General features: G+C 38.5%; 1 protein-coding gene across 4 annotated transcripts in view; it reads left to right on the top strand.

The window, feature by feature from the left end:
* LOC128745105 (uncharacterized) overlaps positions 1-23,190 on the top strand; it is a 76,720-nt gene that overhangs the window by 40,065 nt on the left and 13,465 nt on the right. For all 4 annotated transcript variants that reach the window (XM_053842092.1, XM_053842094.1, XM_053842095.1 and 1 more), the window contains one exon: positions 20,315-20,413. In XM_053842092.1, the coding sequence (XP_053698067.1) occupies positions 20,315-20,413 (99 nt within the window). The remainder of the gene's footprint in view (positions 1-20,314; positions 20,414-23,190) is intronic.

Raw genomic sequence — 23,190 nt, 5'->3', positions numbered from 1 at the left:
CTGAAACACTGAAAGAAATGTTCATTAATATTTTTGTAATTTTTTCATTTTTTTTACTGTGAAATTGTTAAAATTACATGAAATTTCAAATACAGACGCAATTCTTATTTCAAAAGCACTGCCAGCCAACATTAATTACCAATAGTGTAAACAGTGTGTTGGTTTAGTAACCTATTGACGTATTCCTGAACTACATATAAGAGCAATTTTAATCTTCAAAAGAAAGCTTTTCAAAAGAAAATTTGACCGCCATCCACATTTTCTAAAAATCTAAAAAAAACCTGTTATTTATACACTTGATAGAACAATTTTTTGATGGAAAAAAATCGGCGGCGCCATCTTTGGAACACTGAAAAAAATGCTCTTGAAAACTTTTTCAATTTTTTTACTGTGATATTCGCATCGGAAAATTTCCAAAAAACAATAGAAATGTGTCCTGCAGTGTTATACTCACTGTGATTTTTTTCAAATTTTTATGATAATTGGTTTCGGAGTAAACTGCGAAAAATGAAATTCACTCTAGCCGCCATTACTGATTCAAGATGGCGTCTAATGATCTGAAAATTTGCCAAAATGCTCCTCAGGTCAAGTAAAAAAAGCAAAGCCATGGGTTTATACCGTCTTTAGACATTACCCTTCTTTATCGACAGACTTCGCAGCCGGCTGTTAGAGTACAGGAAAATTACGGGGCCAGTGCAACAATCCTACTGACTCCAACTAGCAAGCACCGCCTAGCAAAGATTCGAACATAAGACGACTGGCTTGTTAGACCAGCGTCGTAACTCGAAGCTAACTGGGCGGCCTCTGGCCAAGTACTTTGTTTGAATCATTGCATAATTTAATTAGGTTCGGGGGCATTTTTTGTATGGAAAACCGGCTAGACCCATTATTTAACCATCATTTGATTTGTTGGTAGCCCTTAAAAGGGCCATTGGTTACAAATAGCATCAAAGCCAAAGCAAGTTCAGCGCAAATATCTCGGATGTCTTTCCCTTTTGGCATGAATGGCAACCAGAGGGGTGGTAAGGGTGTCAAACTACATACGTTGTTCATGTCCCATCCATTGGTTTTGGTACTTTTGGTTCTGGTACCTACTTACTGATTGATTCATCTTAAAATAACTGAAACTAATCAAAAAGCACAGCCTATTAGCTATAATTTAACTATTACTAGCTGTTATTTTCGATATGAAGTCTACTTTAGAGTTGTCGCCATTTATGGATATTTAGTCCGCCAAATTTTGACAATTTCACACCCCTGATGGCAACAGGCACGTAGGTTATCGGCGTCGATTCATTGTATCCTGCAACGAAAAGCTTTTACTAGCAACTATCACCGCAGTCTGCTCCCGCTTGTCATTCGTACTTACCGCTAGCCTTCCATGTTAACGAAATTTGACCTTGGTTTTACATACATTTTCACTATTAAGCGTATGATAGATTATTATAAGTATGTTACTATAAAATTGCTGGACATTTTATCTTTCCAACGACATAATAACAGTTATGTTTCGTTCAGTAGTATAGAAGCTATAAGCATTTGAAATCTTTCATTCAAATGTTACACTTCTTTTTTCATTTTCACAAAGTGCTACCCTACCCAGTATAGTAAACAAAGACGTAGTCCTACGTCAAAATCCCCACTGTGCATTGAGATATAGAAATTTCTTTTGAAAATCACTTGTCTGTATCATAAAGGTTGAAATAGTAATGAATGACCAGCCCACAGATTATTGTATTAAATATGATATGCGTAGCTTAACATGTTTCAATAATTTTACTTTAACTCGCTTGTGGCCTTTAAAACGGCACAAATAACATTGAAGCCAAAGCACGTTTATCGCAAATATGACGTGCCATTCGAAAATCCTTCTCTTTTGACATGAATGGCAACAGCCAAGTAAGTTAGCGGCAGTAGTAAGTCGATTCACTGTCTTTTGCTCCGAGGAGGTTGTACTAGTTTACTTTCACAGCTTACCGCTTATTACATAGCAGAAAATATGGCACATACGTCTTCTGTTTTATTTCATGAGAGTCCTTATCCTCCTATCACATGGGTGAGGGGTTTCAAATCATCATAAAATAAATTCATGCTTCCAAAAATCCACACATGCCAAATTTGGTTCCATTTGCTTATATAGTTCTTGAGTTATGAGGAAATTTGTATTTCATTTGTATGGGAGGCCCCCCCCTTTCTTACGCCCTCCTTAAAATTTCTCTCTAACCCCCTCCATAAAATTGCTGGTCATTTTATCTATCCAACGACATATAAATTGTTCAGTTTCGTTCCGTAGTTTAGTAGTTATTACCATTGGAAATCTTTCATTCAAACGTTACACTTCTATTTTCGTTTTTACAGAGTGCTACCCAGTTCCAATATAGTAAATAAAGACGTAGTCCTACGTCAAAATGTTAGGCAGGTTAGGTAATATAGAGTTGTGTGGTAATAGTTAAATTTCCAAAGCACTCGGGCGCCAACCGAGAAAGTGTGGGTTGGAGTCCCACTTCCCAATTGAACTACCTAATATATGTTTGGTCTTACATCGAAATTTTTCCTAGTTTCATCCGGTCTACCATTCTTCTCAACAAACGCTCCTCCACTTTATTAAAAATATGGTATATGAGCGAATCATTGATTCCAGATCATCAGTCAACTTATTTTTTCGGAGAAACAACAAACGATTATTCCAAAAACTATCCTTTTTTATCTGTAGGTATAGAGTATTTAACAGTTTTGAAATATTTTATCTGAACATAAAAAATCGTTAAGATAACCAACTGTGAAATTAATCCAGTTGGAAATCAGTGTTGCCAATAGTAGGGGAATGTCGTCATGGTTGGGCCGTCTTTTGACATTCGCCCATAACTTCCATTTCAAAAAGAACTTCCAAAATCTAAATACATCGTTGCAAAGCTGTAAGAATAAGCAATATCTTTGGAAAATCTTGAACTGATTGCTTGAAAAATAATAAAGTTATAGGCATTTACGTCAAGACAAAAATCATTCTCGAGCCCCCAAGTAACAATTTGGGTTTTAGTACTCTCTTATCATGGCATTTAAGACCCAAATTGGTCATGAAAACCGCAATAAGAGTACAATAAAACTCCTATTGTTGCTTGGGGACACGTTGTACAGGTTGGGCCACCGCTCTAAATCCAAGAAATATGTATCGAAAATGCCATAAAAGCGATGTCACAGTAAGAAATTTTACAATGCTCTTGTACCGTGAACGTGCCATATTCTGCGCAGTTAAGATATTTTTATGATTCTTCCGCTATTCTAAGTATTCTAGATTTAAATTAACAAGGTGGTTAGCATCAACATGCTACGGTCTACAATATCTGGTAAAAAATGTGGGAATTATAAGTCGGCCAACAATTGAGTATATTTATCGTGTTGTAAACTTATCCACGGTGCCTAATTCTGCGCTCTTTCTTGCCCCTAATTCTGCGCATGTTTGCTCCTAATTCTGCGTACCCAAAAAGTGAGAAAAATAGTCCTGCCTTGCTGTTATGTCTTTATGCGCTGAAGGCACACCAAAAAATTCGGCATTAGCCATTACCATAATGAAATCCATGATCCGACCTTCTTGTGCTGTCCGGGTGGCAAAGGAATATTGTTATCGTTTTGATTGCCTCATTTTAAATATTTTATTCTCGATAACGTGAAGAGCGAATTGATTCGGGTTTTCTGCATATTGAACATTACACTTTAGAGACTAATACTAAAAATTGTGTTTTCAAATAGAAACCACTTCCCCACTCTCTGACAGCCCCATGAGGTTGGACATTAAAAAAAAGAAGACATGGTTTCTTGAATTGGCGCTCGTGGTACCTCGGACCCCGAGGTACAGCACAGGGTTCCAATCAATGCAAGCTAAAGATTCTACTTGAATTTTCAGGCCTCTATACCTCAGCCATTTGGGTGAGGTTGCGTATTCTTTCGCGATTTCTTCGTAGGATACATTACTGTGCAAAATTTGGAACATGAATAAAAAATCTGTGCCTAAATCTGCGCATTATTGCATCGCATTTTTCTAAGGAAAGCAATGCATTCAATCACTCTTTTTGTCTAAAACATGACTAAAACTAATTATTCTTTCTAATTATGCTGGCTAATTTGATCATTGCAAAGAATTTCGATCATAAATTTGTTAATTTTCTAGAAGGACAATCTTATCGTTGGTGCTAACGACGATGTTTTCTGTCATATAAAATACTTTCAGTTTCACGTTAAATTATTTCGCTCTCAAATATTATGACCCATTTGTGAATAATGGCGTAATATTCAACAGACATTTATAATAACAATAACGCAATGATCGTAGTTATGCACAATGTTAAAAAATACTCATATAAAGAAAAAGGCCCAGAATTAAGAGCGGTCACGGTACTTAGGTATCACGAGTTACTAAAACTGAAAAAATCGTGGTGGCACGACCATAACAGTGGCCCGACGATAACGTCATTACCCTACTCAGTTGATCAATTTAAGCATTTCTGAGCAAGCCAATAAGCGTTCAAGTCACCTTAAATGTTAGCTTAGCTTAGCTTAGACTAATTGCACATATCAATGGTTGCACTCAGTGATTGACCAGAATCAGTGAAATTGCACAATGAATCAAATGAATGGGGTTGGGATTTACCGATCATTCTCATTGTGCAAAATTCAGTGATTCGACATAATAATGATCAATAACTGCGCCGGCCACGTCCTTGCAATCAGGTGGGAACGGGGAAGGAATGTTAGTGTAATCTTTGCTGTTCTAGGGACCGTGTTAACCTCTGCATCCCTACAAAGATTACAGGAAGGAGTTTTGCTAGTAAGGTGGGGTTTGTTGGATCAGGATTCACCTTGATAAGTGATATGATCGTCGCATTTTATACAGTGTTGAATTTTAGCTATATTTTTCATCTATTCATTATCCAATCGATCGTATTTATTTTTTTTTTTTTTCAATTATTAGTATTTATAGCAATTTAAACTCCAGACAGCCGGCTGTAGGGAGTGTTGCTAAATCGTGCATAACCGCGACAATGTTTCATCCCTGTAAATGGAGTATTTTATAGTATAGTACGACTGGTACGTTTAAACATAAATGCCGCGAGCCGAAAAAAATGACGGTAACGAAGAGGATTCGGATGTACCAAATGAGGTGGTGGGGTGAGTTAAGTCAATATTCCCCTTCATTCATAATTCTCGGTAACATGGATGAAACTGTCTACTTATTACAACTTTAAACTAGTAGTTATTATCTTTATCACGCGATATAAGAAATATATTAAAGGAAAATATATGTTTTTAATAGTTGATGCGATGTAGTGCCAAACACTGCTTACGAAGTCTACAGATTAAAGTGAAAGCCTGATACCTAAGTGTACACAGAGCCGCAAACAACAAACAATGCAGAGTTTTGAAATTACTGAGAAAATGTCAAATTATCCAAAATTGCTTATATTTACTTGCTTATTCAAAGCCAAAGTAATTTTCAAAGGCGAAAAAAAATAGAACGCGTGCTTATCCACCGCACAATCAACTCCTTGCAAGTCCAAACCAAGCATTAAACACTTTCATGAAATCTGCACAATGCCGATTTACCACCCCGCAAAACAAGGCTCGACCTGGGAGCTCAGTGAGTTCATACAACCGCTTTAACAAAACAAAAACCAAACAGTCAATGCTGTTCAGCGACATGCGCACGCGAATAGCGCTAGGCACATTCGAACATCATGTCATGATCAACCAAGTGTTATACTGCCGCTCTTCGCATAACAGTCCCATGGCGAAAAATAGCAAGCGTAGAAAACGGCGATTGAAGTTTTTCGTCAGTTTTACTTAATTACGCTCCCACAGGTTATTTTCAAGCGAACCTTTACTATAAATTTGTTAAAATGAACAGGTTCAAATGTTTTAAACAAAAATTAGTTACATATTTTCAATTATCATCAGTTTATCTTCACAAAATAGCAACGGGACTGACATGCGAATAATTTTCGATTGAATCAGGAAAATCTTCGCATAACCGTCACACTGTCGATAATGTATGGTATGATTTTCGAGATTTACTTGCTGCTTTTATTAAAGAGAACTAAACTGAAGACTAAAAGATAGTTACGTCCAACTCAACTCCCCTCTACCCCCACCCCCTCAGTTCACATGATACCATATTCCAAGTAATAGCGGTGATAGAAGCAATATTGGCCGCCTACGCAAAACGCGTCACAAAACATATACCACCTTTTCCAAATTATAATAACCGCCATTAACTTGCGATTTGATATGTCTTCAATGAATTAACAATGCATAAAATATTGATTGACTATGAATAGCTATCAAATTTAAATGTTAAAAAATGATTCTTTTTGCTACGATCAATATGCTCGATTAATCGAAATTGAATCAAAGAGATCGGACCATTCCTGTGTATGTTCATATGTCAATATTTGGGCTGACCTGTAATTGGTTCTAGTTATTAAGAAACTGGTGATAATTTTCACTAAAAATGTAGTAAAATAACTGAAACGAATTAAATATGAAAAGGAAAAGTAAGGCCCCGTACAGAGTAAACGTGACAGCGACGCGACACGACTTCGCTTACATTCGCTTAAATACGCAGCCCTGCTTCCGGCGAAAAAATGCTGCGTATTTAAACGAATATGAGCGAAGTCGCGTCGCGTTTAGTCTGGCGGTACCCTAAGGGTTTCAAAAACTGTTGTCTCTCTTAAAAATCTAACGATTATAGTTATCGGAGCAAGAGTGACCAAATTGATCATTTTCAAAATTATCGAAAATGTTTGATTAACTATAAAAATATCTCTCGATAATTTGAAAGGGCCATAAATGAATTATCTAATTTGAAACTAAATAAAATCCTTAAACCCCTTTTTTCAAATATGAACGCAAACGATATGTCGCAAACGATATGTCGCAAACGATATGTCGCAAACGATGCGATCCAAAAAAAATTAAGACTTTATTAGCAAATGACAATAACAGGTAGAGGTGCAAAAGTTGTTATATTCCCTATTTAATAATACAAAATAAGTATATCTAAAAACAATATAGTCAGTTTATTGAATATAATGCATTTATGAGGAATTATTTCAATTTAATAAGGGGCAGAAATGGATGTGACTGTTATGCGAATATTTTTGAAATGGGACAACACAAGTGGGTTTTGTTTTTCTATTCTTCGCGAACAAAGCCTACTATTTTATAAGTTTTTCTTAAAGTACAGACAAAATCGAACTAATATTCGCAATAAACTCAAAATCACCAAAAATCGCCATGGGACTGTTATGCGAAGAGGGGCAGTATAGTTATCAGTAAATATGGTGAATATGATATCTCCTATGAGACAGCGTAAATCATGCACCCGCAAGCCTCGCAACTGTTGTTTCCCGACGATAATCAGCTGTTCGTCTGGTCTCCATCTAATACAAAACGATCGATCCTATCCGGTCTGGACCGATGGTAAACGATTCTTATAGATACATTAAGGTTTACTATAGATACAATGGAGATACTATCAATTTTCCTCTTTATAGTATATTAATGCCATATTATGCAAGGTATAGAATAAATTCTTATAAAGTGTGTTTCAACTTTCAAACCTACTTCACATACTAAGTTCTATTGCAACAAAATTGATTCACAATTAAAATTGAAATTTCACAATTACCTACTTATACTTGAAAATAAATAAAAAAAAACAAAGTCCGCACCCACTTCGCGCAACTCTTATAAGATTTGATTACAAATTTGCAGCAGACTCACGAAAATCTCAAGCATCTGCCCTTTATGAAAACTACAGATTCTAAAAGTCTGGATACTACAAAGAAAACTAGTACATCTGGTATCCCTGGTCGGCTCTGAAATTATCTGACAAATACGCATACATGATAATTCTGACACCGGTTCATAGGAAACGTAGGAAACTTATGGCTTTTGTAACGAGGGGTGTCCTAAGCATTTAGAGTCTGAGTGTAATGTAATTGTTAGGTGTATATGTGTACATTTCAAGAATTGTTGGTACATTATCTACCATTAATAACTTAGCCTGACATATTCAAATTTGTCGGTTATAATTGCTCTAAATTACAACAAAATCAAAAATCACACAATCTTCGTACTGCGTAGCAAACGAAAAAATCTGCAAGCAATTCATAAAGTTATAGCCCCTTGCTCTAAAATAGAGAAACAATAATGCTTCGCAATCGTCACACGAAAATATGTGGATGGCGAGGCGAAAAAAGCAGGCAACTTTGTCCCTTTTTCTCACACACACAAGGCCTAACGCCTGCACTCGTACTCGTACTTGCTGAATCGAGCAGTGAGAGAAAGGAATGAGCTGAAATGGAATGAATCAAATGGTATAGATAGAAGATACTTCCTTTGACGATATTTTCCTCTGAGGACATTATTTTCACAATTCCAAATAGACAGCAAAATCACGACTCACTATTTCACATTACCATCACTTATTTTGTAACTAATCATCTACAAAACACTATTAAAATTGATTTTTTTTGCCGCCTACTTAAAGCAGCCACTTTTGTTTTATATGGTTGCCAAACTCTCTCTCTAAGCGTTCAAGTCACCTTAAATGTTACTTAAAAACTACTTTGGCGAAATATACGGCTAATCTACTGCTAACCCTATTATAATGCAGATAATGCTTGATTGAAGCTGACTATTGAAAAGAAGCATGCGAATAGAATTTGTTATGTCAATTTACAACAGCTATGCAATCAAAAAGACAATATATGGCATAACTTACAGTAAACAATGCTAGAAATGCCAATAAAAGGTTGATTTACTGCTTTTGTTAATGCTTATTGGTAACCTAGGGCGGCTCATTGAATTCAAACTATCAACATTTTAATGGTTGTAACTTTTTGTAAAGCCCTTGTAGCACCCGCAGTATTTTATTCTACAAAGCACAAATGGCACACTACAGATTACGCTTGAGCACAAATTGTTGGCAAACCTCTAACAATAGTGTGGCCTCTAGGATTACATTGCTCTTTTTGCTTCGTTTTTTCCTTTTTTTGTATTACTGCGCTTCAGCCAAACAGAATTCGAAAAAGTGGTAGAATTTGGAAAGTGGCAATTGTAGAATTAAATATTGTTGAAGAAAGTATAGTTTTATTTCATCTAGCGCTCAGTGATCAACCTAGAGTTAGTGTTTTGCAAGTTGTGCGGCATGTAGCGCCATCTTGATGGAATCAGTGGTTGTCCATTTTATTACTCAAAACTATCAGTTTTCAGGTTCAGTTGGGCAAATCTTGATTGTGATTAAATTTCATGTGAAATAGATCAACTAATGTTGTAGTAAGATCCACATATAAATACGTATAGGTTATGTAGGTATATAAGTTTGTATAGGTTGCGAGTTTACAAAACTAAAAAATCATTCTCTTTAACGCCAACTTACTATCAAGAATCAATCGCTATTTAAAAGTTCAACTAAGATCCTCGAAATGCTTAGAAAATATAGCATTGACATTTCGTTAAAAAAAGACTCCAATCTGCCACAGAGGTTATTGCTGCTGCTACTGCTGCTACTGCCGATACCACTCCGTAGTTTGACCATTTTAGTATTCATCTATAATCACTAACCTTGCACCTTGATTTAGAGTGCATATTTCGATTCGGTTTTTTTTTGTGTTGATCAACTGCCTTCCACCTCCCGCACACTAGCGTGCGGAGTGATTTGCACTGAGGATCGAGGGTGAAAACCACTCGAATCGTACGTTTAAAATATTCGAAGACCCTGATGGCACTGCACTTTGTTATCGTGTGCTCGTTATACGGTCTTAGTCTTCTGCCGTTCGTTCCCAATGCAATGTGCGTGCGTGCGCGCATGAGTGTTCGAGTGCAGAGAAATCGAATTATTATTTGTCATCGATTGTGAAACAAACCAACCAGTCGGCCGGTCATCTGTAAGTCGGTGTCGCGGTGCAAGAGATGCAGTTTCGCTAGTCTTGATTGAAGAAATAATCATCATGCGGTGTCGCAGCTGGAGTGGACTGTGGAGTCGCTGTTTGGATTTTTATTGTATGTACCAACCAACCAACCCACCGCATGTTATCCTTCGAATTCGAATTTCGAACAGCCAGATCGAAATCATTTAACAGCCGTACAGTTATTTTTATTTTATTTTTGCAGCAGGAAACCGATCGACCTTGGAACGGAACTTTTTCTCTTTCACCCTCGGCCAGTGCCGTGGTTAAGAACCACGAACCCAACAATCTCCAATCATCCAACCCTCTAATGGCGACGCACGGTTTAAATGCTAATATTTAGCGCACACAGTAAAATCGCACTCATATTAGCAACACGAAAACCAGTCTGCAATTTTTTGTTTTGTTTTCTATGATATGATCACTAAAATATCAGCTTCTGCAGTCACTTAAGGTGCCGGCAAAAGACAAAAAATGCACTTCGCCAATAATAACCGTAGTTTTCATGGTTGGAGACGGCGCACAAGAAAACACATGCTTTACTGTGTAGTACAACAACAGCATAGACGGAGGTGGTAGAATTAGCTATGCATTGCTGGGTAGCCAGCCAGCACAAAATAATACTTAACTCTGGTGAAAATGGTGGTGCATGTGCCGTATGTATGTTATTACCACGTTTACTTTCGACATTCGACCACCGAGAGCTAGAGCTAGGGGTGAGCGTGTCGTTGGCGTCGTCGTCGTCGTCGGAACCTGGTCACCCGCAGAGTCAGTGGGCTAATTTATGCTCAGCGCGCTTACGAGTAGCCCACCAAACCAACCATTACAATGAACTTTTTTTTTGCGAAGGTGTCGATAATGTGTACCTACGTAGTATACTGAATGGGTGTAAAGGACTGAACGAGGGGCTGTACCTGCGCTGTTAGGAAATATCAGGTTTTGCTTTTGCTGACTTTGTTTTGCTTATTTTTGCATTGAACGCGCAGTGGTTAATCACGAATCCAATCAATTAGTGGTATTTTTTTCAGGGGTACTAAAATTAAGAGCTAAGAACATTGGTTCTCGAAGCGACTAATGGTCGTTACTTTACGTGTTTCTAGCAAAGACAATTCTGGCTTAACAAAAAACGAGTCGTAACCAATGGATGGCCGCAATAAACCACTTAGTCCGAATTTTCATTACATATTTGACTAACGATTGCGAGATTTTGTTTAGTGCATCATTTTAACAACATTGATTTAAGTTTTTATGAGTAAATGCAGCAACCTAATTGCGTGAAACTTTATCATACGCTGCTTCAAACAACTAAACCAGATCGCCTAGAAGGATTTAGCTAAAATTAATATTTTATTCTCGTTGTTTGAATCACCGTGCGATTATAATTGAGGATTTTCTGGATATTTTTCGGTGAATAAATAACTCGTTTATGCTTTATGCGTTACGCGTTTCAGCCTACTGTGTTTATTTCAGCCCTCTTCGGACGCCTATCGGAAGTAGAATTACAAATTTTATAAAAATAGTCACTACGAGCAAAATGTTTCGAGGTTTAGTAGTATTCTACTACACAGCATATGACGGACTAATACCGAAACTACGCAATATACAGATTAAATACAATACAACCCACGGGGACTCAACTCGGCAAAATACTAACAAAACCACGTAATTATTACGAGACGTTCACAGTGTTAAGACGTTCTCTTTGTAAGTGAAAATTAGGACTGTAACTTTTCAAATTAGTTCAATGTTCTTTATATAGAATACTACTAAACCTCGAAACATTTTGCTCGTAGTGACTATTTTTATAAAATTTGTAATTCTACTTCCGATAGGCGTCCGAAGATGGCTGAAATAAATACAGTAGGCTGAAACGCGTAACGCATAAAGCATAAACGAGTTATTTATTCACCGAAAAATATCAAGAAAATCCTTAATTAAAATTAATATTTGACTCCATAAAATTTACGGGCATTTCACTTTTGCAAATCATTTATCTCTCTTCCCTTCTCTTCCCATCCCTTCTCTTTTTCCTCTCTCTCTTGTCTTCTCTACTCTTCTCTCTTCTTTTCTCTTCTCTTCTCTTTTCTTCTTGGCTTGTCTTGTCTTGTTTTGTCTTCTCTTCTCTTCTTTTTTCTTTTCTTCTTTGCTCTTTTCTTTTTTTTCCTGTCTCTATTGTTATCTTTTATTCTCTTCGTTTCTTTTCTTTTTTCTTCTCCTTTCTTTTCTTCATTTCTTTTTTTCTTCTCTTCTCTTTATTTCGCTTCTTTTCTTTTCTTCTTTTCGCTTCTCTTCTTTTCTCTCTCGTCTCGTCTATTCCTTTTTCTTCTCTTCGCGTCTCTTCTCTTCTTTTCTCCTCTCGTCTCTTCTCATTTCTTCTATTCACGTCTGTTCGCATCCTGTCTTCTCTTCTGTTCGTTTCTTTTCACTTATTTTCTTTTCTCTTCCCTTTTTTCGCTTCTTTACTCTGCTCTTTTCTTTTCGTTTTTTCGCTTCTCTTCTGTTCTTTTCTTTTCTCGTTTCTTTTCTTCACTTCTCTTTTTTTCTCTTCTTTTCTCTTCTAGTCTCTTCACTTCTCATTTCATCTCTTTTCTTATTTTCTTTTGTCTTCTCTTTTCTTTTCTTCTTTTCGCGTCGCTTCTATTATTTACTCTTCAATATTCTCTAAATTCTTCTTATTATTTTATCTTCATCCAAGCAACAATGTGAGTTTTATTGTACTCTTATGGTGGCCTTAACGACCAATTTTGGTCTTAAACACCATCATAAGAGTAGAATAAAACCCAAATTGTTACTTGGGCACCCATTCTCTCTTTTATTTTCTTTCTTTTTTGTCTTCATATTTTCTGTTACTCTGACATCCTTCACTTCCTACTACATTTATTCAACCAATGAGCGTAAAGCCATCATAAATATATTTTTTAAGCAACTTGTGGAGGGCGAAATCAAACAATGGCATTTTCTTGAAGAGGCATAAATATGTAATCGTTTTGGACGTTTTCATCTCAAGTTTAATCGTAAAAATCAAATTCATTCTTGCTTTTTAAATAAACGTTATTGGTGTTTATGGAAAACCTACCAAAAGAGAGACAACATTGAAAGAAAGAATTTTTTTTTCCGATTTTCAGTCGTCGCTTTGACACTCTGTACACTGTTTTGGAAAGTGAGGAAGTGTCTGATGTGAAGAACGATATAAACTGGATGAACTGGAAAATGTCGAGGTGTAGGCTAAAATATACTGTGTCGTTTAATGGCAGGTGGGCTCGCTTCCGCGCTCTTTTGGTTGGTTCCCGAATGTTTTACTGACTAAACGACTGCCGCACCCTTGTATTAGGTAGTCTAATATCCAATTTTGTTTTATTCTCTCAGTTCTATCACTCCTGTACACTGATTTTTCAAGCTCTATACACTGTAGAAACAATTTAAAAATATTGTTTTGTAAAATTTTACTCATGGTCAAAACAAAAACCTTAAGAATAATTTGCAATGATCGAGCATTGATTTCTTTGGTATTAGAGTTGAGTACTCACTTGGTGATGCTCGATACGGAAGTGAAAACAGCGGTAAAGGGTTCCAATAACTTTTCCTCCCAGATTGCTGACTACGCCTCGGAGGTGTCGTTGAATGGCCACCGTCTGTTCATTATGCTCCCATGTCCCTACGGTATAGTGCTTTGTCCAGTAACCAGTCCTTATCAACGGTTGGCGAGATATCGGTGTTAGAACTGGTTACGATTTTTGAATGGTATTTCCTGGAGTCACCTACTTTAGAATTCATTCACGAACGTTTGGGACGACAGGCTTGGCATAGACTTTTCGCTTCGATTTTGCTCTTTTGATCACTGCACCTCAGCCAAGCAAAACGTGGTGTATGGGGCATTTGTAGAGCTGGTAATTATCTATAATATTGCTGAAGAAAGTAAAGTTTTATCTTTAGTATTCACGACCCTGTAGGGCTGCAATGCCGTTGGTAGCAAAAAGAGTGCTCTTTTTGCTACCAATAGGGTAGCAGCCTTATAGCGCCATAAACAAAAGGCATAGTAATGCTTACTTCCGCAATGTTGTACATAATAACTAATTCTACAAACGCCCTATACGTCACTTTTTGAAATTTTGCTTGCTGTAATAAAAAGAGCAAAATCCGAGCGAAAAGTGTATGCCAAGCCTGGGGACGAGCCATCCGGGTCTCCATGCAATAGACTCCTCGCTTATAGGAGATCCAAATTTTGATCATGTCAAAGTTACCCAGCGGTTTGGGGCGAAAGTGTTGAAGCACGTGTGTAAGTGTTCATGCATTGAGAGTTCCTACAGAATTCGCTTAACGGATTGAATGAATTGTTCCCAACTTCCCCCTGTATGAGGTGCAACCGGTATATTGAAATGCTAGGAAGTACTCCACACATTCTTGAGTTATTGTGTTTTGGTTGACTGCTTGCAATGCTTGTTTCGGTTCACGTTCAGAGTCAATGAAGTTAGTGACTCTGTCGGCTTGGAAGCTTGGTGGTATTCCTCGGCGCGCAATAAAACTTCTTATACTCATTATGCAGGAGATTGTGGTTAGCCATGCACAGCACAACCACACAAGTGCCAATTGTAAATGGAGCTTTTCTTCTCAACCTTTTTCTCTATAGACACTCTCATGATGGCCTCGAGAGTGAGCTGTGCAGAAAGACGCTACGGGGCTGTGCGTTCGCGAGTGTGTAGGTATTTTAAAATATGCAAACAGCACCGGCGGTTGTTTGTCGTACGCTTGCATCAATGGCGATGGTTGCTATGCTTGTCATACGCGCTCGTGTGTGAGTGAGGATCGTTTGCTTCTTACTCGATTTGCAACAAAACTAGAAATTAGACTTGGAAGTTGGAACTGGACTATAAATTAGAGATAAAATTGGACTAGAAATTGGAATTCCTCAGGTAACCAGTAAGCATTATCAAAGCCATTCAAAAATAAATTAATCCAGCTTTCCATAAGCGATAATGGCGGCTTTTGGGCGGCTTTTGGATTTTTGGGGAGAACGCCAAATACGCAACGGAAAGCTTCTTATCAAGCTGAGACGCTGTTCGAAAGCTAACTTGGCCACGGTTCGACCAATATGAAGTTAATGTTTGCCTCTGAGTGCACTTGAGTGTTTGATTCACACGATTGTAAAAAGTAATTATGGCCACAAACCACAAAAATTTGAATCCGTTCAATTATGTTCCTCTTCAGCTGACCTGCAAAACTAAACTATGTTTACATATTTTTTCTTCCTTTTTTCTAACAACGTATAGCAGTCGGCTTAACTTTTCTGTTCGGGAAGAATAAATGCTTAATGCGAAAAATGTAGATTCAGGCAAACTGAAAATTCTTGATATTAGGCCAAAAATATAGACTTAGCGAACTTAACGACTTAGTCTCACCTTCGCTAAGTCTATACTTTTGGCCTAATATTATGTTTACATATTTACACTCGAACAGCCCATTTGTGCTCAGTAGCCGCTATTATCGCTCGTGAAAAGCTGGATAAGCATTTAAGACACCTTAAGTGCTATCTAAAAACTACTTTGGCAAACGGTACTTTACTGCAAATCCTCTTATTGTGCTGACAATGCTTTTCTGTAGCTGATAACCGTCAAGAAGAATTTGAATAGAATTTTAGATGCCAATTTGATGTGGTTAGGCAGTCAAAAAGCTAACTAACAGCCACACGCAGTATAAAATGCCAGATATGCTAATAGATGGCTGATTTACTGCTTATGTTAATGCTTATTAGTTACCTTGGTCGAATTGTACTTGAAATTTGAATACAAATTGTACTTGTACTCAACATCAGAGCTTTATTTTGACTTAAAATTGAACCTAAATTGAAAATAAATGAGACTTGAATTTTAACTCATTTGAACTTGCTTTTACTTCAAACCGGACATGGACATGGAATTAGACACGAAGGTTTACTCAAAAGTACAGTCAGTCCACTATCATGGGTTACACACAATTATGGGTCATTTGAGCTTCTTCTGCCGATTATTGCGGGAATATTATGCTAATTGATCGATGAAATTGTTACTTATAAGTAGCTTTAACTATTTGATTAATCATTAGGTGATATTTAAACGGAAATTAGCAGCTAAAGCTAAAATGACCCACAATTGTGTGTGACCCATGATTGTGGACTGACTGTAGAATCCGTCCGTCTAGATCTCTCGTTTTACCTCATTTCTGCTTCGTTTTTTCTCTTTTCCAGTCCCATTTTTCTCATTTTTCGTTCCGTTTTTTCTCTTTTTCTGTACCGTTTTCTTGGTTTTTGCTCTATTTTCCTATAATTGTTTCTCATTTTCCTAGTTTTTGTCTTTTCGGCCCCGTGTTTCCTGTTCCATTGCTCCGTTTCCTATCACTTTTTCCTGTCATTCCTGTCTTTCCTAATATTTTACACTCGTTTTTTTATTTTTTCCAGTGTTTCCGTCTTTTCTATTTCGTTTATTCTGTTTTAGGTGGTGGTTTCCAATTTTCCCCTTTATAATCGGGTTTCCTCTCTCTCTCTCTCTCTCTCTCTCTCTCTCTCTCTCTCTCTCTCTCTCTCTCTCTCTCTCTCTCTCTCTCTTCTTCATTTCCCTTTTGATTTATCTTGCTTTGTGATCCGTAATCCATTTCTTGTCACCTTACCCTTTTTCTCTCTCACGTTATTCTTTTTTCTGTTTGCTGTTACATTTTGCGTTTCATGTCCCGTTTGTCACCCTTTTCATTAATCATGGTTTTCCTCTGTTCCACTTTTCGTTGTCTCTCCTTCGTATTTTTTTCAACTATTTGACGGTTTCGGGTTTTGTTTTCTTTTATTTTTTTGCCAATTTTTTACTCCTTTTCTGTCCCGTTTTTCGCTTTCTTCTGTTCTGTGTTTTCTCTTATTTTGCCTGGCTTTTTCTCTTTTTCTATAACGTTCTGTTTTTCGTTCGGGTTTTTCGGCTGTACAGTGGGTTATCTATCGAAAACGGCTTTTTTATACTGGCTGACTGCCTTTTTCAAAGATAATATTGTCAAATTGAAAACTGAAAAAGGCCAAAACCGAAGGCCGAAACGTCAGGCAGTATAAAAACCGTTTTCGATAGATAACCCACTGTACAGCCGAAAATCTCTAATATAATACATCCCAGTCGATCGCAAAAAGCTCAGTTTTTCTTTTCAGTTTTATCAGTTTTAGTTTTATTTTAGCATTTTAATTCATTTCTCCTTCATTTTTTCCTGTTTCGTTCACCCTTTTTTTAAATTTCCGTTTCTCCTTTTTATAGTTGACATTTTTCGTCGCATTCTCTCACATGTTTTACCTCTTTTCACTTTCGTTTTTTCTCCATTCCAGTCTCGTTTTTCCATTATTTTGTTCGTTTTTTTCTACTTTTCTGTACCAGTTCTTGGTTATTGCTCTACTTTCCTTCTGTTTTTTCTCGCTTTCTTTCTTTTCTGACCCGTTCTTAGTAATTTTCTTTCTTTCTCAGTTTTTCACTACGTCTGTTCCGTTTTTTTTCATTTATTCTGTTTTTGGTTCCCTTTTCTCTTCAGTATTTCTTTTTTATCTCCCGTTTAACATCTTTTTCTCTAAAGTCCGTTTTTCCTGCTGTTCTTTTCGACTCTTTCTATCCCATTTTATCGTTTTTTGTCCCACTATTCTTCTTTTGTATCTTGTTTAACCTCTTTTTCTCGTTTTTTCAATTCCTAAATCTGTTTTCTTTTTTTTGTCTCTCACCACTCTTTATTTCACTTTTGATTCCTCTTCTTTTATGTTTCGTATTCCCTTTTTGTCATGTTTTCCCTCTTTTTCTCTCTCGTCTTTAATTTTTTCCACTATTCTACTGTTTCCTATGTCTCTATTCCTTTTCTTTTCGCTTGTCCCATTCAGTAGATCCTTTTCATGCATCGTAATTTTCCACCCGTTTCCTTCTTATGTCTCTTTTTTCCGTTTCACCTTGCTTTCAAGCCCGTTTTTCCCGGTTTCCTGTCTTGTTTTTCGTCATCTTCTGTTCCGTTTCGACTTTTTCTTTCCTGGTTTTCATTTTTTTGCTCTCACTTTTGTTTTCGTCTGTTTCGTTCGTCTCCTTACACTGTGCTACTTTGCTGCCTTTTGTGTCGCGTTGTTTTTCTTTTTTCTCCGTCTCTTTTTTTTTCTTTTTTTCCTCGTTTCTTATCTTTCTGCTCCCGTACTACTTCCTTTTCCTTCTAGTTTTCTCTTTTCAATTCCGTTTTCTCTCTTTTTTGGTCCCGTTTTTTCTTCTTTTCTGTCTAGTTTAATCTCATTTTTCTTTCTCGTTCATTGTTTTCATTCTACTTCTTCCTTCTCTTGGAATGTTTCTTTTTTCTCTCCCGTTTTTCATCTTCTGCTGTTCAGCATGCATTCACCAGATTTGTTTTCGAAGAGGGAGCTCTCAACGGATATTCCGATGCCAGTTTTGTTGGAAAACCGCGTACTTATCATCATTGTTTATCACAGCTAATTTTGCTTGATTTAATCGTACGCCACCTGAAAATTCGCAAACAGATGCAGAACACCTTGCAGACTAGTTATACAACCGGAATTTATCTTAAATCTGTCGAACGGTAACTAGTTGGTCCATATTTACCGACAAGGGACTACAATCCTTCAATCGATTCGACGGCCCTTCCTATAGAGAGGTAAAATAAAGTCATTCAATCAGTCTTTCGGTATTCGAACGTACACCCATCCGTTTGAGTACATCTGCTCGCTGCTAACTTTCCGATTTTTGGCAAGGATTCCGTACTACCCAGCAGCCTGAAAGTTCTTCAGTGTTGGTGTGGTTCCACAGCGTTCCAGCTTGACGTTCTGTCACAATTCATAGCCCGTTTCTTTTACTTTCTTTAAATATTTTTTTCACCTCTTGTGTGTGTGTGTGTGTGTGTGTGTGTGTGTGTGTGTGTGTGTGTGTGTGTGTGTGTGTGTGTGTGTGTGTGTGTGTGTGTGTGTGTGTGTGTGTGTGTGTGTGTGTGTGTGTGTGTGTGAAAATGTGAAAACAACGTAATGCGATTTTCTCCGGAACCACAAAATCGATTTCAATGATCTTAGTGTTGCTTAGTACGATGTTAGGCTGCCCCCCGCAGAAACCAGTCTAGATTTTTTCGTTGTACTAGGTATTACTGACTACCAGTTTTCATAGTCAGTAAGATGGATTTGACATTTGATTGCCAGGCTAGGCAATAGGTACAAAAAGATCAATCAATTTCTTAGCATGATGGAGCTTCTAAATGCTAGTTGCTCGTATTTGAAGAATTTTTATAACCTTATTTGTCGCACACTCCGTTTTCTTTCCAATAAGCGCGATTGTAAGCCAGTAGTTTTCGCGGATCGAGATTTAGGGATGAAAACCAAAGCATTACTGTTTAGCTAGCGGTGTTACGCGATACCTATTGTAAACAAGCTTGAAAACAACAGCATAATGCGTTCGGTTTTATTTAGTTGATTGAATGCAAACAACTTCGTGCATGAGGAATCTATCTGAACGTAATCGAGACGCTCGCTCCGCCGGTGGTGGTGATCGACTCCAAAAACGCAATTGCACAACCAGACACCATCGACAGCGCGTGGTTTCGCCGATTCGATCGCATGTTGGGCCGTAACAACAATTGAATTGCCAGCTTTGGCTTGTCATACCGCCGCCGCCCGTGTGCCTACCGCCATTTCTACCAATTATGTGGATTGAACATCATCATTGCAACTGGATTCTTAATCCGTTTTTCTTAGAAATCAAACCAACCCCCGCAGGTTGGATTCGATCATCCAATTTCCTTGTAGGTACCTACCACGGCAAATTGCGTGTCTGTCGTGGAGCATTGATTGCTCCACCAGACGACATCGTTTTTCCCCAATAACGTAGCCTTGTCTCCGCGGTCCGCGGAGTCTGTCACACAAGTCTGTAGCCAGCGCATCCTCGCGCTGCGAACGATTACGGATTATGAAAGCAATCCAAAGTGACGCCTGTGCCAGTCGGTGCGAAGGCAAGCAACAGTGGCATCTATGTCTGTCTGTTTGGTCTTGTTTCTAATTGTTTTCCTTGAGTAACGCAAATTTGACGAGCACAGTGCCGGCGCTGATTTGCTACTTCGCGACCGCGAAGTTCTGGGATAATTCGAAAGCGATAGCATCTTAATAATCGCAGCCGACTGGGGTTGTTGTAGGTAGAAGTGACTCATTCGGTCAATTATCCACTAGTCCCATGGTTGCTAAGATGGTTTCAATCTGTGTGTGACAATGCCATTTGACATTTGACTTAATTTGTTGGTTACCACTTGTTTTGAACTTTGATTTACCTAACATGAAAATAGATTTTATCCGTTAACGCATTATTTCCCACTCTCTCTCTGTTCCTCCGTAGGACGCCTCGATCAGTGACGACCTTGACCGTGACAAGCGAAAAGCACCGTCCGATCCCAAGTTCGAAGCCAAAAATGCCATCCTCGGATTCGTGTTTGGAGTGAGTATTATACGCATAGCTACGAATTGACTCTCTAGTGAAGAATGTGGTACGTACGACGCACCAAAACCGGGGACCGATGACCGTTCACGGGCGAACCGCTGAAACTGACCGACCGAGCGACCGGAGAGCGCAGCTCTTTGCGCTGTGATCAGGTGTTCCGAAACCATAACAAAACAAAACAAAACAAAATCACGTGTGCCAGCTTTGCTTTTGTGTTTACTAATCCTTTCGTGGCTGCCTGTGGCCATTTACCATCATTTTTACTATGCTAATCTCGGTGCGTGTGCTGTGCGTATTTTTAATGCAGCGCTCTTCTCGGCAGTTTGGTGATCGGTGCTGATTTGGTATTCATGGTTCGTGTGGTTTTGGGTGCGATGGAGCCAATTGACCGGTTTCCAGCAGTAACTGTGACCTAGCAGGAGGTGAACCGGTTGGTCGCGCGGTCCATCGCGCTTGTTCCATTAGGTTAGAGGAAAGCTTTTTTTTCGTGTACATATTAATAGTGAACAAAGGAGAGAGAAAGAGAGATGCGTATGTGTGACAGGCTTGCTGGACGTTTAGCGACCCTGTTGTGATGAATGACGATGAGCAAACCGACCGACCGACCGACCGACCTGGACCTTGATATTGAATGATCCGGTGCGCTTGAAATGTGGTCAATTATGAGTCGTTTTGAATGACCACCATCAGCACATGGAGGGTACATTGCCATTGAGGTTTTCGGCGGATCTGGCTTATTTGAAATTGCCAATTTGTCCATATTATACGCGCTGCAGCCAGACAATTTGAATAATTTGAAAACTTATTTGTCAAGATTATTAAAATATATTGAAGTAGTTTAGTTTAGTATTCGAAAGTTAAAATAATATTCATTGTTAAACATTCTATAGTATTGAACAGTAAAATCAACAAGCAGAATCTTCCTAATGAAATAAATGTCAAGTTTTGGTTAGTATGAAATTGGAAAAGCTAGCAACAAACCAAGTAAAACATTATTAGAAATACGGCGATTCGACTAAAATCAATCATTTTTGAGCATTTTGCAACATTATCATATGAAATAGGAGGTAAGGACCTTCTAATACGGGCACAGTTAATAGACTTAAGAAATAGTTTACTTTCCAAAAGGCGAACGAGACTATCGAAGGCCAAGTTGAGAAGACCTGAACTATCAGCAGAAGCGTTGCCACGACATGACCAGTGCTACAGTGCGAAGAGTCTTGTACACGATAACGATAGCTACACCCATGATACTACTGGGCTAGTGAGCGACAGACTAAATAAATTGGGTTAAAATTCATTGGTGATTGTGACGCATCGGATTTACGGAACATTTTATGTGTCATACCCTGTAATGTTTACAGACAAAGAAGAAAAGCAGATTATCTGTAAAACGAAGGCAACCAAATGCTGAGAACACTTGTATTGTGAAGTACTGTTAAATGGTGCTGCAGATACAGGGACACAATAGTTTTGAATTACGTGTACAACATTCTCTCCGTATCGAAAGCTCTGGCCATTTGTCGATGAACACTGATGTGATTTTTCGATCGACAGGTTTTTCCACCACGGAACAAATGTTCACCATGCAACAGATTCTAGATAAATTTCGAAAATTTAAACTGCACTGTGAGTTTATGAACTTTAAGGCGGCATTCGATTTCGTTTTGCGACATAGCTTTTGAAAGGTTGAGCCAGAAAATTCAACTAAACTAATCAATTTGATTGATAATATGAGAAAATATTTCAACTGGGAATCGTGCCAACGGTGCGGGACCTGGGACTTCCCAGTCAAACAATGGATTACGCTGAGCTGTCGAATAATTTCCCGCATCTGCAGGGACTTCCAGTGGCAAGTTACGCTAGCGCTAAACCAGGCATGAACGTCGGTTTAGAGCATGTTCATCTGCTAACCAGTCTGAAGACACGCGAGGGCCTTAGCAGTGAGCTAGTCGCAACTAAAACTAGGCTGGGGTGGTGCGTATACGGAAGAAACTCCGGAAATAAGGAACCTGTTGAACAATTGCATGTTCACACCTGCGAAGAAATGACTAATATCGACCTGCACGAGTCAATGCGGAAGTTTTTCGCCGTGGAGGATGCCGTGGTGACGAAACAGCTCGAAGCTGAGGAGGACAAGCGAGTACGCAGCATCCTAGAACCGACAACGATACGGAAAGGAGCTCCTATGGAAACGAGTCTGCTCTGGCGAAGTTCCCCGATAGCTTCCCAATGGCAGTCAGCAGGTTGAGAGGGTTGGAGAAACGGCTCGCAAAAGATCCGGAGTTGCGCAAAAGGGTTAACGAGCAAATCGAAAGTTTCGAACAGAAGCAGCATGTCCGTAAGGTGTCAGCAGATGAGCTGACTAACATCAACTCGCAACGAGTGTGGTACCTCCCGTTAGGAGTGGTGACAAATCCCAAGAAACCGAACAAAATCCGAATGGTTTGGGATGCCGCGGCGAAAGCAGGTGGTGTTTCCTTTAACGACATGCTGTTGAAAGGTCCGGATCTCCTCGTTTCACTTGTGGAAGTTCTGTTGCGGTTTAGAGAAGGCAAATACGCAGTATGCTCCGATATTCGGGAAATGTTCCTGAGAATTCTCATTCGTGAGGCCGATAAGTGGTCGCAGTGCTTTCTATGGCGCGCCAATTCAGAGGATGAGGTCCAGGTCTACGTGGTCAACGTCGCAATGTTCGGGGCCACATGCTCTCCGTGCACGGCGCAGTACGAAAGAAAACAGAAACGCTTTAGACTATGCAGATCTATATCCCA

Source organism: Sabethes cyaneus, chromosome 1, assembly GCF_943734655.1.
Source record: "Sabethes cyaneus chromosome 1, idSabCyanKW18_F2, whole genome shotgun sequence".
NCBI lineage: Eukaryota > Metazoa > Arthropoda > Insecta > Diptera > Culicidae > Sabethes > Sabethes cyaneus.
This window is presented reverse-complemented; position numbering and strand designations above follow the sequence as displayed.